The sequence below is a fragment of the Hyperolius riggenbachi genome, chromosome 1 (genome assembly GCF_040937935.1).
Source record: "Hyperolius riggenbachi isolate aHypRig1 chromosome 1, aHypRig1.pri, whole genome shotgun sequence".
NCBI lineage: Eukaryota > Metazoa > Chordata > Amphibia > Anura > Hyperoliidae > Hyperolius > Hyperolius riggenbachi.
In genome coordinates this window covers 469,273,859-469,287,192 of record NC_090646.1, presented here as the reverse complement: position 1 = coordinate 469,287,192, position 13,334 = coordinate 469,273,859, and the positions used below count along the sequence as shown (strand labels likewise).

At 45.7% G+C, this 13,334-nt stretch overlaps 1 protein-coding gene across 11 annotated transcripts in view; it reads right to left on the bottom strand.

The window, feature by feature from the left end:
* The window catches only part of NF2 (NF2, moesin-ezrin-radixin like (MERLIN) tumor suppressor), a 167,128-nt gene that overhangs the window by 20,833 nt on the left and 132,961 nt on the right, over positions 1-13,334 (bottom strand). For 9 of the 11 annotated variants that reach the window (XR_011022086.1, XM_068240346.1, XM_068240328.1 and 6 more), the window contains one exon: positions 10,826-10,973. Coding sequence is in view for 10 of the 11 variants with exons in the window: in XM_068240346.1 (XP_068096447.1) it covers positions 10,826-10,973 (148 nt within the window). In the remaining variant the exon portion in view is untranslated. Of the gene's footprint in view, positions 1-10,280; positions 10,328-10,825; positions 10,974-13,334 lie in introns of all 11 variants that reach the window. The other 2 variants (XM_068240359.1, XM_068240369.1) reach the window with 1 other exon arrangement.

Here is a 13,334-nt window from a genome sequence, read left to right as displayed (position 1 = left end):
AGTTAAGGGCACCACCTCTAAAATAAGAGACCAGTGTTTGTACTTCGGATCTTCCTATTGAGTAAGCCAGTTCCCATTCAGTAAGGAGCCTTTGGGCAAGAATCCCTCAGTACAGGGCGGCTTACTGAGTGCACTGTAGTGGATGCAGCTCTCAACAGCTTTGCATCATACAGGAGAAAGCGCTATACAAATGTTAGAAGAATTATTATTTATAGCATTTTGAAAGGCATTCGATATGTACTGCATATTTGAGTACACGATGGTCACTTTCATCATTAGCCAAAAAGGGTGGTGCTGTTAAAAAAAGAAGATACCCAATTTAATAGGTTGCGGTTGTCTCACAATTTCTCATGGTAATCCTCTTGGCAATTATAACACTCAGCTTGAAATAAATATGTAATCTTTCTGTTAGGAATTCAAACATTCGCAATCTATTATGCTGGGAAATTGAACATTTAACCTAATCCTGTTATCTTCTTCAAAGGCTGTATGATATGAGGTGCAGTAAAAGATGCCAAGATAATCCATCATGGGAAGTCAGCGGTTCTGTAGTATAATGCGCGACTGGTGCAAGGAATTACTCGCATAAGAGGACCACCCCATACACGCCACTGGCGTTAATCCTGTGTAGTTGCCATAGTGTTTCATGTAGTACGGTTACTGTGGGAATTGGTCACACATCACATCCCATCCTATTAAACTGCTGCTTCTTCTTCACTGAAATACACACTCCTCATTAAGTTTATTGAACTTTTCATGTACTACAGGCTACAGCATTTGCATCCAATCAAAGGAATAAACCATGCTGCAAAGCCATCACGGTAAATGCGTCGCCAATCATGCGCCGATTGTATTACAGACTTAATAAATATTTAAATGGTCAAACACAGACATGATACATATTTGAAATCATTCTTGTCCTGCAGCCTTAGGCCCATGTGACAGAAATGTGTTAAGGATTCCATGAAGATATCACAGGCAGCTGGAGCACACACTAGAAACTCAGCATTTCCGCTCTGGTGCACATCTCAATGTGAGCAGGGGAGGGAGGCGAGGGGAGGGGGGATTCCCCAGGGGCGCCTCCGGCTGCCCCCATTCTCTCCGTCGGCCAGCTCGGCTCTCGCATCCAATTAGGAGTGATGCAGGGCGGCTGGCTTCCCCTAGAATATGGAACACCTCGTGGGTGAGAAGAGGAGGGAGAGACGTGATGAGATTGCTGGGGCAGAGAGGAAAGCCCTCTGATCAAGCAACAGGAAACTTACTGCTTTCTAATGCAGCTCCTAATACTACAGCAGCACAATGTAAACTGAACATTATTAAAAGCGTGCGCACTAAACTAGAACCGTCTTGTAAAGCGTACACACAAATACAGTCACGCTGCTGTTTGACTACAAATGGAAGATTCACAACAGTAAGCAATGGTGATTGATGACTAAGGGCTAGTTCAGATGGACATTTGTAAGCAGGCATTTTTAAGCGTTCTGCAGCCAAACGCTTACTTGTAAAATCCCCATATATTAAAAAAGAGAGAGAAGGAGATGGTGTTTACCTGGCTGTGCTTTTCAAAACATAAGGTGCCAGATCTTTGTAGCTATTGGTAGGTGTTCAGGTTACAGACTATAGAAATGCCAGTAAAACAAAAACAACAAAAAAAAAACCAAAGTGACCCTGTAATGAGAGTGATATGCCATATTTATCAATGCAAATTGCCTGATTGTGCTGCTGGTCCTTTGGCTTGAAGTGTAACTGTCGGGCATAAAATAATAAATTGGATTCTTTATTTTTATCTGGTGAACAAGTAATAAGGATGCTAACCAGGCAATCCAAAAGTTATCATTCCCCAGTTTACCTGACTCATATTTGGTACACACAAAAAAAGTTGCAGGGTTGTCCTTTTTTGCTTCTCTACTTTCCGAGATAGTATGGCTGACAGCTCCTCTTTAAGTAATGTTTCAATCACACACTTGCAACAAGCATGCAACTAGTGTAAATAAAGCGTTGGATCTGCATACTGGTTCTGGGTCGGTGGCCTAAGGAAGGGCTGACCAACTCCAGTTCTCGAGGGCCATATCCATGCCAGTGTTTAGGATGGACAGAAATATGGTCTACTTGATGAACCCCACCTGTCCTAATTCAGCCCCATAAATACGAGCTGTTAAAAAAATGTGGGAGGACCTTGACCCTCGAGGACTGGAGTTGGAAAGCAATGAAAATATTAGAGGAACAAAAAGAGTAGGAAAACACAGCCTTTGGCATGGTTTAATGCTAGGTTCACCCCCCCCCCCCCCCCCCGGTCAATGAGCAGTGCCGCGGTGCAATGCTCTGCAGGAATTGGGCTATTAGAGATTTCAACCTGCCACAGCTGCCCAACTCTTGTTTGCAGCCAGCTTTTTTCCTGCCACTGAATGACAGATAGAATGCAGTGGCATACAAGAGGGAAGTGTGGATGACACCCAGGCAGTAACGCAGTGGTGGCAGCTGTCCTGTGATGTGATGAGGAATCGGGATGAGGTGAGGTCGGCACAGACATCATTCCTCCCTCCATCTCCATTGGCCCCCCTCCTGTTGCAGAGCTCAGGGGGACAATTTGGGTGTAGTCTTACCTGCTTCCAATTAATGTATCCAAGGGTAGAAGACCGAGAGCCCAATATAGTGTAGTATGTATAAGACAAGGGAGGGATGTGATATGAAGCATAAGTATTATACTTACAAACCAGGGTTACCTCCAAGGCAACCACTGAAAAAGCAGGTGGGGAGAACAAGCCTGTCCCCGCTCAGGATTAAGACGTCGCTCTCTGTGGATAGGAGAAAAGTAAGGGTGTAACACCCTTCCACCAAGGGTGGACTTCTAGATACGCAGAGTTGTACAGAGGCGCCAGTAGGATAAAAGTCACTAAAAACTCTAAAATGTTCAGGCTGCGGTGGTGGACCAGCCAACCCAAAACAGACACATGTACTGTGAATATAAAGCAATAAACAATTTATCCATATACTTCCAAGAAAAGTTGAAATGCGTTTCGCAAGCAAAATCCCGCTTCTTCAGGCAATAAATGACAGGAGTGATACACAGCACGGGGTCAAGGAAATAAAAACAGGGAACACCAAGAGCCCCAATAGTGCAATTTATACTGGACAAGGTGGCAAGAAGTTTGTATTGCTAGATACTCACAAGTCAGGGTCACCAGCAGGCAGCCACCGTAAAGGCAGGTGGGGAGATTGTCCTGACCCCACTCGGGATTAAGAAGTCGCTCTCTGTAGACAGGAAGAAAGGGTAGCAACCCTCCACCATCAGAGGCGCTTAACTTGAATCCTTGTGCAGATCGTTTGATACTCCTCCCTATATTGCCTGATGAACCGGGGTTGAACCTGCGAAACGCGTTGCATTTCTTTATGGAGTTCCTAATAAATGTGTTTGACTGTCTGCATTGCAGTCGTTGTCGTGTCTGCTTGAGGGAGGTAAGACCACCACTTCCTCCTTAAATTTTGCCATTTAAGTTGGTTTTTAAGCTCATTTAATCTAATCTTACACTTTTGGCGCCTCTGTTCATTGGGGTCAAGGAAATGCTTGGCACCTCTGTGCCGTGCTTTTGTGTCTGATCGGTTAAAATAGGGTGGAAACTTGTGTGCAATTGATGTATCCGTCCATCTGCCTTGCCAGACAGCTGCTCACCACTTCCTAGTATCCTACATGTCACGCAATTACATGGGACATGCAGAGAGCGGTCAGCTGGTGACTTAAGTGGATGGAAACCTCGATCGGGAGCAGATAAGACTATACCCAAACCTCTCTGCTGCGTTCTGCAACAAGGGGACACAGAAGGAGGGCCCATAAAGAGGTAACATTTGCTGCATTTCATGTTTTCGAGGTAATGTTTGCCACATTTCATGTGTCAGAGGTAATGTTTGCCACATTTCATGTGTCGGAAGTAAATGGTTTCCACAATTTATGTACATTTTATGCGTCAGTGGTAATGTTTATGCATCAATGGTAATGTTTGTCACTTTTCATGTGTCGGAGACAACGTCTGCCAATTGCCACAATTCATGTGTCGAGAGTAAATTTTCCCACACTGCATGTGTCAGAGGTAATGGTTGCTGCATTTTATGCATCAGAGGCAACATTTGCTGAATTGCATGTGTCGGAGGTAATGTTTGTTGCATTCATTATTTGATTGTCATAGTGGCTGCATTTGCTACATTGGGGGATTGTTGAAGCAATTGGCATTTTGGGGGCTCATAATTACTAAATTATACAAGCAAACAGTTTATCAGCGCCAAGGAAATAAAACATATGATTGCTGCCGAGAATGAACAACGTCCAAAGTCCACAAAATTAGTATTAAGAAGTCAGCGCAGATCAAAGAGAAAAAAATACAGTCAATAAAACTTCACCATGGTGATATTACAACCTCACATGGTCTCGTGGCCAACTATCCCCAGAAAAGAGGGTCTTACCAACTGCCAACAACCCACATTATAAGGTTGTATGTCTCGCATTCAGTGGTAATCCTAACGAACCTCGAGCAGCTATGGATCCAAACTTCCACCACTCCCTCACTCCGATATATGGAAGGCCAATATATACACAGAACAAAAAACTGCAACTCTAAGTGTAAACCGTTTATTGTAAAACAATCGGTATAGACCATAAAAATAAGATAAAAACAAAGACTTACATACGCGGCCCAGGAACTGGGAACCCGTAATAAAAACGTGCACGTGTAAGCTGGTCCACAGCCAATAAGACATTAAAGGTTCCGCCTGTCTTCTTTCCAAAGTACTTAGTTTGTACTGAGTTTGACCCTTTTGTCTTCAGAACTGCTTTCTTCACGGCATTCAGATTTTGATCCATATTGGCACAATAGCATCATGAAGCTTCTGCAGATCTATCGTCCGCATATCCATGATGCTCCTATTCCACCATATCATAGGGGAAGCGCTGCTTTGTGTGTGTCGGGGGGGTTTTCCAGGGGGAGAGGACATTGTTTTATTAGGTTTTAATTATCTTTAGAGAGCATTGCCAAATTACCTTTAGAGTAACTTTGCCTACCCATGTTTTGATTAACCACTTAAGGACCAGGGGTGTTTTGCCTGATCTGTGCTGCGTGGACTCTCCAGCCCGCAGCACAGATCAGGATTATGCCAGGGCGATCAGACTTACCCCCTTTTTTCCCCACAAGGGGGATGTCCTGCTGGGGGGTGGGGGCGGGGGGGTCTGATCGGCCGCCGGCTTGCTGCGCTTTGCGGGGGGGCTCTTCAAAGCCCCCCTCCGCAGCGTTTTCGGCGCTCTCTTCCTTCCCGTCCCTCCCTCTCCCTCCATTGGCTACGCAGGACGGATATCCGTCCTGCGCATTGTAGGATAGGCTTCAGCCTATCATATGCCGGCGATCCCCGGCCAATCAGAGGCCGGGGATCGCCGATCTGCCTTACGGCGCTGCTGCACAGCACCGCCGTATGATGTAAACAGCGGTGATTTCTTCCCCACGTGTTTACATTTTGCCGGCGAGCCGCGATCGGCGGATCTCCGGCTGTTCACGGAGACACCCTCCGTGAACTGACATGGAAAGGTTGATCGAGCGGCCGTTTCCATGGTAAACCACTTAAGACCTGCCAACGCCTACGGGCGTTAGCTGGTCGTTAAAACACTATTACATTCGTTTGCTCCAACCACATACTTGGGGGTGAGGTCTGTGTTAAGGGGTGGAGTTTAGAGCACCAGAATGCATGTGCCTAAGGGGCTCCCAAGTTATAAATCTGGCCCTGGTTACAAACAATGATAATAGGGTGACAGGCAACTCAATACAGGTAATAAGCAGTAAGACACAAAATGCCAGAACATTTACTGGAATAGTAGTCCAAGTAATTCAAGTTCACGTAATTCTGGGGCAGGATGCAGATATCCTGAGGTTGAATACACAAAGAGGGGGGCCCAGCCAAAAGCTTGCAATCTAAGGGGAGGGTGGTGGGGACAACAATAGGAGGGGGGTTGCATCGAGAGGTTCTCGGCAGAAAGAGTTAGGGCATCGACGGGGTGGGGTAGGCCTTCTTAAAGAGGTGAGTTTTGAGGGCTTATGGCAGCTTCTCACTTTAACAAAGCATGTGGCATGTGTCTGGCAGGAGCTCACACAAAGGAAATCCCTACACACCACTGTACGGTTATATCCCTAGCATTCAAATGCCAAGAAAACACCAAGCAAATGTCTGAACATAGCCTAATAATAAGCTGTTATTTTGGCAAGATATACAAAACAGCTCACACAGAAATACTAGAGACACTGAAAAATAGCAACACTTGCCCTTACAATCAATGAGAAGATTGCATTCATTTTCTAACTCTCGTTAGAAAAATGGCAACTGGAAGCTAATGGTTACTTCAGGCAAAAATATAATTTCCTAGTATATATAAGTATATGAATTCTACTACATGGCTAAATTACCAGGTCAGGAAAAGAACGTTATTATACTAGAACAATGGTAATGAAAACAGAAAAGCAAAAAATTATCACAACAGGCATTTTATCTGGAGCCCCACAAAGAAATAATGATAAAAATACAACAATATCTGAGAAACTATGCATGGCAGGAACTGAGCACTACAAACGAGCAGTTTTAATTTACTACAACAAGAGATGCAGTGACTGAGGCAGACACTGCAAGGAGATCAGGAAAAGAAATCATAGCAGCTAGTTTAATGGTGCAAGGAAATCTTACAATGAGTAAGACAGCAGTGTCAGCACAGCAGATGGTTTAGTGGGTAAGAATGAACTAGGCAATATTCACACTAAGAAAAAGAAGCCTATACAAAAATGAATATGAATATGAGCATTGCAGGGGACTGGGGAGCATGACCATGCAGGAAACAATGACAATGCCCAGGGTGAAATAAAAGTACAGAAACAGGCTGCTCATACTACAGATATAGGTGCCAAAGGCATCAAGAAAAGGATTTACAATACAGTAGCTCAAGCATTGGAAGGCATAATGCAAATGTTACGGTTGGGCCTATGTAATGTAATAAGCCCAATGATACAACATTGACAGGGCAATGTGGTGTAAGACAAATTAAAGGAGAAATAAATTAAAGGGAACTTAAGGTGGCCATACATCAGCCGACCAACCAACCAATCGACCATCCAATTCAATTATTATAATTGAATTGGATGAAAATTGGTGCTGCCAAATGCATGCCCGACCGACAAAGCAACAAATTTCGGGCCGGAAATTGGCCGCACGGTTGATCGCACATGCTGCAAGTTGTCGGGCCGAAGTTGGTTGGTCAGGTGCGCGGCGGTACAGAGGACGATTTGCGAACGAGACGACGAAACCCCCACCGCTGTCGCCACAAGGTATAAATGCATGTAGTGTGTGCGGTTTCCGTCCATCTCGCCTGGTTCCGCATACACGGCAGCGGCGCATAGCGTCTGACGTCAGACACTATGCGGCGCTAGTGTGTATGCGGCTGTTACCCGGCGAGATGGACGGACACTGCTACAGGACAGGTAATGTATAAATGCACACACTACATACGGTACTTATCCGTTAGCCGGGCGCATCCGGCAGGTGGCGCTGTTGTAGCGAATTTGGATGCGCTGTTGTATCTAATTTGTATCTAATTCCATTCATAGTTACTGAACGTAGTACTGTGTGAATGGAAGCGCCGCAGGTGGCGCTAATTACATTGTTGATACGCACGATACAGTGTGTTAATGGCAAGGAATATACATTGTATTTGAAGTGGCCGGAATGAAAATGAAGGCGGCGGCAATGTAACACATGAAGCCGCCGCCGCCGCCGCCTTCGTCTGTTCTCCCCCTTTGCCCTCTCGCTTGTATACAATGCTGCCAGCCTGCGGGGACATGCGTGTCCCCCCAGAGTCGTTCGTCGCGGCAGGGAAGCCTGCTTGTTTCCTTGCGACGAACGACTGTGGGGGGACACGCGTGTCCCCCCCAGCTGGCAGTGTTGTATAGAAGCGAGAGGGCAAAGGGGGAGAACAGACGAAGGCGGCGGCGGCTTCATGTGTTACATTGCCGCCGCCTTCATTTTCATTCCGGCCACTTCAAATACAATGTATATTCCTTGCCATTAACACACTGTATCGTGCGTATCAACAATGTAATTAGCGCCACCTGCGGCGCTTCCATTCACACAGTACTACGTTCAGTAACTATGAATGGAATTAGATACAAATTAGATACAACAGCGCATCCAAATTCGCTACAACAGCGCCACCTGCCGGATGCGCCCGGCTAACGGATAAGTACCCTACATACATTTATACATTTTGGGGGCAGGGGCAAACGCGGCGGGCTCAGCCGATCCCCGATGATTTCATGCTGAAATCGGATGGGAGTCGGCCTGTAGTGTATGGGCAGATTCGACAAAGACAAATTTATCTCTAATCAGATTCGATTAGAGATTAATTTGTCTCTTGGTCGAAACTGCCCATAATCTTCTGATGTATGGCCACCTTTATAGAGATATGGAGGCTGCCATATTTATTTACTTGCCGAATACTTCTGCTGAGCTCTAGGCTGCAGTCATGCTTGAATGACACACCTGACAAGAAGAGGCTAATCTAGCAGCAAGAATTAGGCTAATCTTCAGTCAGTAACACCTGATTTGCATGCTTGTTCAGGGTCTATGGCTACAATTATTAGATGCAGGGGATCAGCAACACAGCATATTTGCATTGTTTAAGAGGAAATAAATATCTCAGCCTACATAGCGCTCTCACTTCAAGTTTGAGGACCCGTAATTACTCAGAGAAGAACAGTGAAAAAAAATTTGAAGATGCAATTTTTTTGTTAATTATGGTAACCCGGTTTAGGAGATACGCTAAACAACTGGGTAATACATAAAAAAAATGCAGACATAATTTACTTCATTATATCATAAAAGTTACACCAAGGGCCCTTTTACACTTTATGCGTTGGTATGCTTAGTGTGCGTTAGTATGCGTTTTTTCCATAGTTTTTTCCATAGCAGTGCATTGTGAAAAAGATTTTAGTAAAAATGCGTATAGTGGGAACTGTGCCATAGGAAAACATGGGTATTACTTTGAAAATCAGTTTCCTTTCAGTTTTAGCTCAGAACAACTGATTAAGTGTAAAAGGGGCCAAAGGGTCATATTTTTGTGTGTAATCTATAAGTCCTCACAGCTCGTAAGAATCCGCAGCACGCCATATTGACTTCTGACACCCTGGCCGCCAGCAGTTGTAGTAAGAGCAAGTCAATAGAGGACCTGCACAGAGCCAGATCTATATGTCAGACAAGTAGAGTTTTAGACGCAAGCTGCCCTTTACCCACCAGGAAGAACAGAGCGAACATGATTCTTGGGAAAGCTTTTTTCTGTCAAGATCACTGGCTTTACATCAATATAGAAAAGCTAGACTTTAACATCAACAGTTTTAAATGAATGTCCTATTTAACTGCCACTTCCTTCAGCAATATAAAGGTTTCATATACCATATATTTTATACAAACTACACACAAACTGATTATTTCAACAGCAGAAACCAATTCTGAGATAGGAGTCAGTGAGAGCTTATAAATCCTGTATTTAAAACCAGCTATTGCCCTCTTAGGGGATTCTGTCAACACTTTCCTTTTCAGTGTTTTCAGTGGTTCATCAACTGTTGGTGTGGCCTACATAGACATCAGATGCCCCGGCAAAAAACCCAACTGTGAGGTTTACTTAAAGTGTACCTAAGACAAGATTAACTGCATGATTTATACTTACCTGGGGCTTCCTCCAGCTCCATGAGGACCGTGGGCTCCATGGTCGTTCTCCCTGGCCACTCTGTTCTCCCGTTCTGAGATCTGTTTGGCCAGCCAGCCGTGCTCTCCTGTGCTTGCGCAATCTGGCCATATGCGTGCCCACGTTGCGCTCTTGTGGCTGGGAGCGTTCTGTGCAAGCGCAAAATGTTCCAGGCCGTGGGAGTACGAAGGGGGCTGCATGGGCAGAACAGCGCAACTGGTCAAACTAAAGGAGCTTAGAACGGGAGAACAGCGATGGAACCCACGGTCCTTATGGGGCTGGAAGAAGCTTCAGGTAAGTATAAAACATGCAATTAGTCTGGTTTTAGGTTTCCTTTAAAGAGGACCTTTGTTAAGCTTTACAGATTGGAAAAGGCACTTGAAATTGATGAACAGCTCCAACCTCTTCATTGTACAGTCTTACCTGGCCTACAGGGGAAATGTATTTGTGCAAACAGAGGTTAGTGCTACACGGAGATTAGTGACAGTACACACATACATACACACACACACATACACAATACCTGGCACACACTAGGGGTCAGGCTCAGATGCAGACTGCTCTCCTCCCCTGACAGGAAAAAAAGAAAAACGCCAGAGCATATGAACAGACAAGATTATTGTAGGAGACTGGCTCAGCAGCAGGGCTGTCATACATAGGTGAGCAAATGTTTTGTTGCATAGCAATATTCATCTATCTCCCTCACTAGGTTTATTATAGGTTTGTCATAAAAGCCCAGGATTTAGCTGAAGAGCAAATTGGATGCTATTTGATGAGACAGGCAAGTCTCATCTTTGTGTTGAGCATTTTATTCAGAATACAATATATTTTATCTACAGACAATACAAAATCTGACATTGCGGGCTTTGCATAGATGTCTCACCTGCAAAGGCTCAGCAAGCTTCATCTGCAAGATGTCTAACTACCTAGCCAGAGGCAGGCCTTACAAAAACCAATAAGGTTTGAGGCCACCTAAACATTTAATATACTGAGATTACCTAATTCACCAGCAGAAGCCAATGGTTCATCCAGTTTTTCACTCCAACTCTTTTAGACTTTGTATCTCACCTTTTTGATTGTGTTTTGCTTGCTTCCTGCATTCTCATGCATGATGTCCATTGCACTCTCTCGCTCCTTTAACTTAAGGGATTCAATTTCTGTTTTAAGTTCATTTAGCTGTTCTTGCAGGTGGCGACTCTTTTCCATATACTCTACTCTGAAAATAAGAAGTGCACATGTAAAAATACACATCTTGCACACACCTGACTAAAGGTACTAGTTTCTATTCAGCTATTGTAAAGACGACACTATCCTTGGATTCATAAGATTTCCATGTTTTTGAAAGAAGCCTTAACCTCTTAAGGACCACAGGCTTACACCTCCCTAGTGACCAGGCTATTTTTTTTTACGATTCAGTGCTCTGCAACTTTAAAGCTGGCCATACACTGGCCCGATTTGCCGCTGATTCGACAGCAGATTCGATCACTGGGATCGAATCTGCTGCCAATCGTTCACGCTAAACGCACCCGCCGATCCTCTTTCCTTCCGAAATCGGATCGGTCCGTCGATCGCGCCGTGCGGGTTACTTCCGTCGATCGCCCGCGGGTAGGGAGCGCGTCGCTAGCGGCGGCCGATCCGATACAGTTATACATTACCTGACGCTGGCTCCCGGGCATCTTCTCCGCGTCTTCTCCGCGCTGCACCGCTCTTGCTTCCATCCCAGCGTACATTAACTTCCTGTGTCACTCCAGTGACCAGGAAGTTCAAATAGAGGGCGCTCTATTTGAACTTCCTGGTCACGGAGTGACACAGTGTACGCTGGGATGCGGTGCGGTGCAGCGCGGAGAAGAGGACCCGGAGCCAGCTTCAGGTAATGTATGCAGGGGGAGGGGGGGGGACAAGCGGCAGCGGCGGCTCCACAGATTGTGATCGGTTTCAGCCTGAAATCGATTCACAATCTGTTTGCAGTAAAGGCAGCCATACGATCCCTCTCTGATCAGATTCGATCAGATAGGGATCTGTCAGCTGGTCGATCTAATGGCAAATCGACCAGTGTATGGCTACCTTAAGAGCTCGCTACAGAGCCAAACAACTTAGCACACAAATGAATTCCCCTTTTCTGCCCACCAACAGAACTTCCTGTTGGTAGGCTCTGATCGCTGCTGCAGGCTTCATTTTTTTTTTCATCAGCCTATGAGAGGGGATTGCATTTGGAGCCTCCCCATGGGGACAGCCGAGTGACACGGCTGTCCCCAATACATCGCTGCCGTAGATAGCAGCGCTGTACAATGTAAATAGACGAATAGTCTGATAGAGTCCGCTGGCAGACTGTCGACGGAGCAGAGCTCTGTCACTCAAGCGGCAATACACGCGTGATCCCCTTCAATCTCCACCCCCAGGACTTGACGCCAATCGCCATTACACGGTTCTGAGGGAGCCACCTTGCGGCCGCTGATCCGCGTTAGGTGGTCGTAAGGTGGTTTATGTATTGGTGTATCAGGGGTGTCCAAACTTTTTAGGCCAAGGGCCATATCGCATTTTTTTTATTTGCCCCTTCCCCCCCCTACTTAAGGTCCCTCTGCATTGCTTGCCCTTCACAATCGTATGTCGGACTATTTCCCACGTAGGAAAACTGTCTGCCACTAGATGGTGTTCTTGTTAAAGAAAATCAGGCACTTTGATTGCCGCTGTCCTCTCCAATACCACAAAGTGCTGCATAACTACAACAACATTAGGCTAGCATGCGTGCAAAGGTGCAGAGCTAGTGTGTGAGCTTGCACTGCCCCCACCACTGATGCAGAGTCACCTCCTTGCTCTGCTATGAGGAGGTGCAGGCATTCATGCAAAAATGGCGCTGGGAAAGTTGGGTGTAGGGCAAAGCTGTAAAACAGTTTATCCTGTTCCTGGAAAAAGTCCCGGTGACGTTAATTACGGTACTATTCCACCTCCAGGCTACCACGGACTCAAGGAAAGGAAGTAATTCAGCTGCCAGCTATTGCTGGTGGCTGAATTTGGCTGCTTTCATAATCATTTGGGCTGTCTTTTGTCAGCGCCCAAATTACTGTCTAAGAGCTACTATAGCCGTAATTCACATTACAGCCTTTGGCGATGCATGCTGTGCCCAAATTTCCCTGAGCCGTTTGGAGATGTCTCAAAGGTACAGACGCTTCAGATCCCTGCTGCTGCACTTCCCAATCCCCCAAGTAAACCAGTTTTTTGGCCCCTTCAGTATTCTGTATCCAGCTGTAGTGGAAAGTGGATGGGTGTATGCGTCATATGTCAGTTGGAGACTCATGAGCTGTGGTTCGGTGGGCAGGTTGGTAGCCACTTGTAGCCTGCTCGTTATCTGCACTCTACTCTGGGCCTGCGTGGATTAACTCCAAAGCACCAGCCAGTGAGACCTACGCTTTCTGAGTAAGCTGCTGCCTGATTACTGAGGGAATTGCCGGTCATCTGTGACTTGCTTGTGCATGACTACAAAGCTACAGAATCATCCAGGCTGCACAGAAATGTGGACAGAAGAGAGCAAACTATAAGCACTTTTTCTGCATTAACGGTGAGACCTATAGTTCCTGTG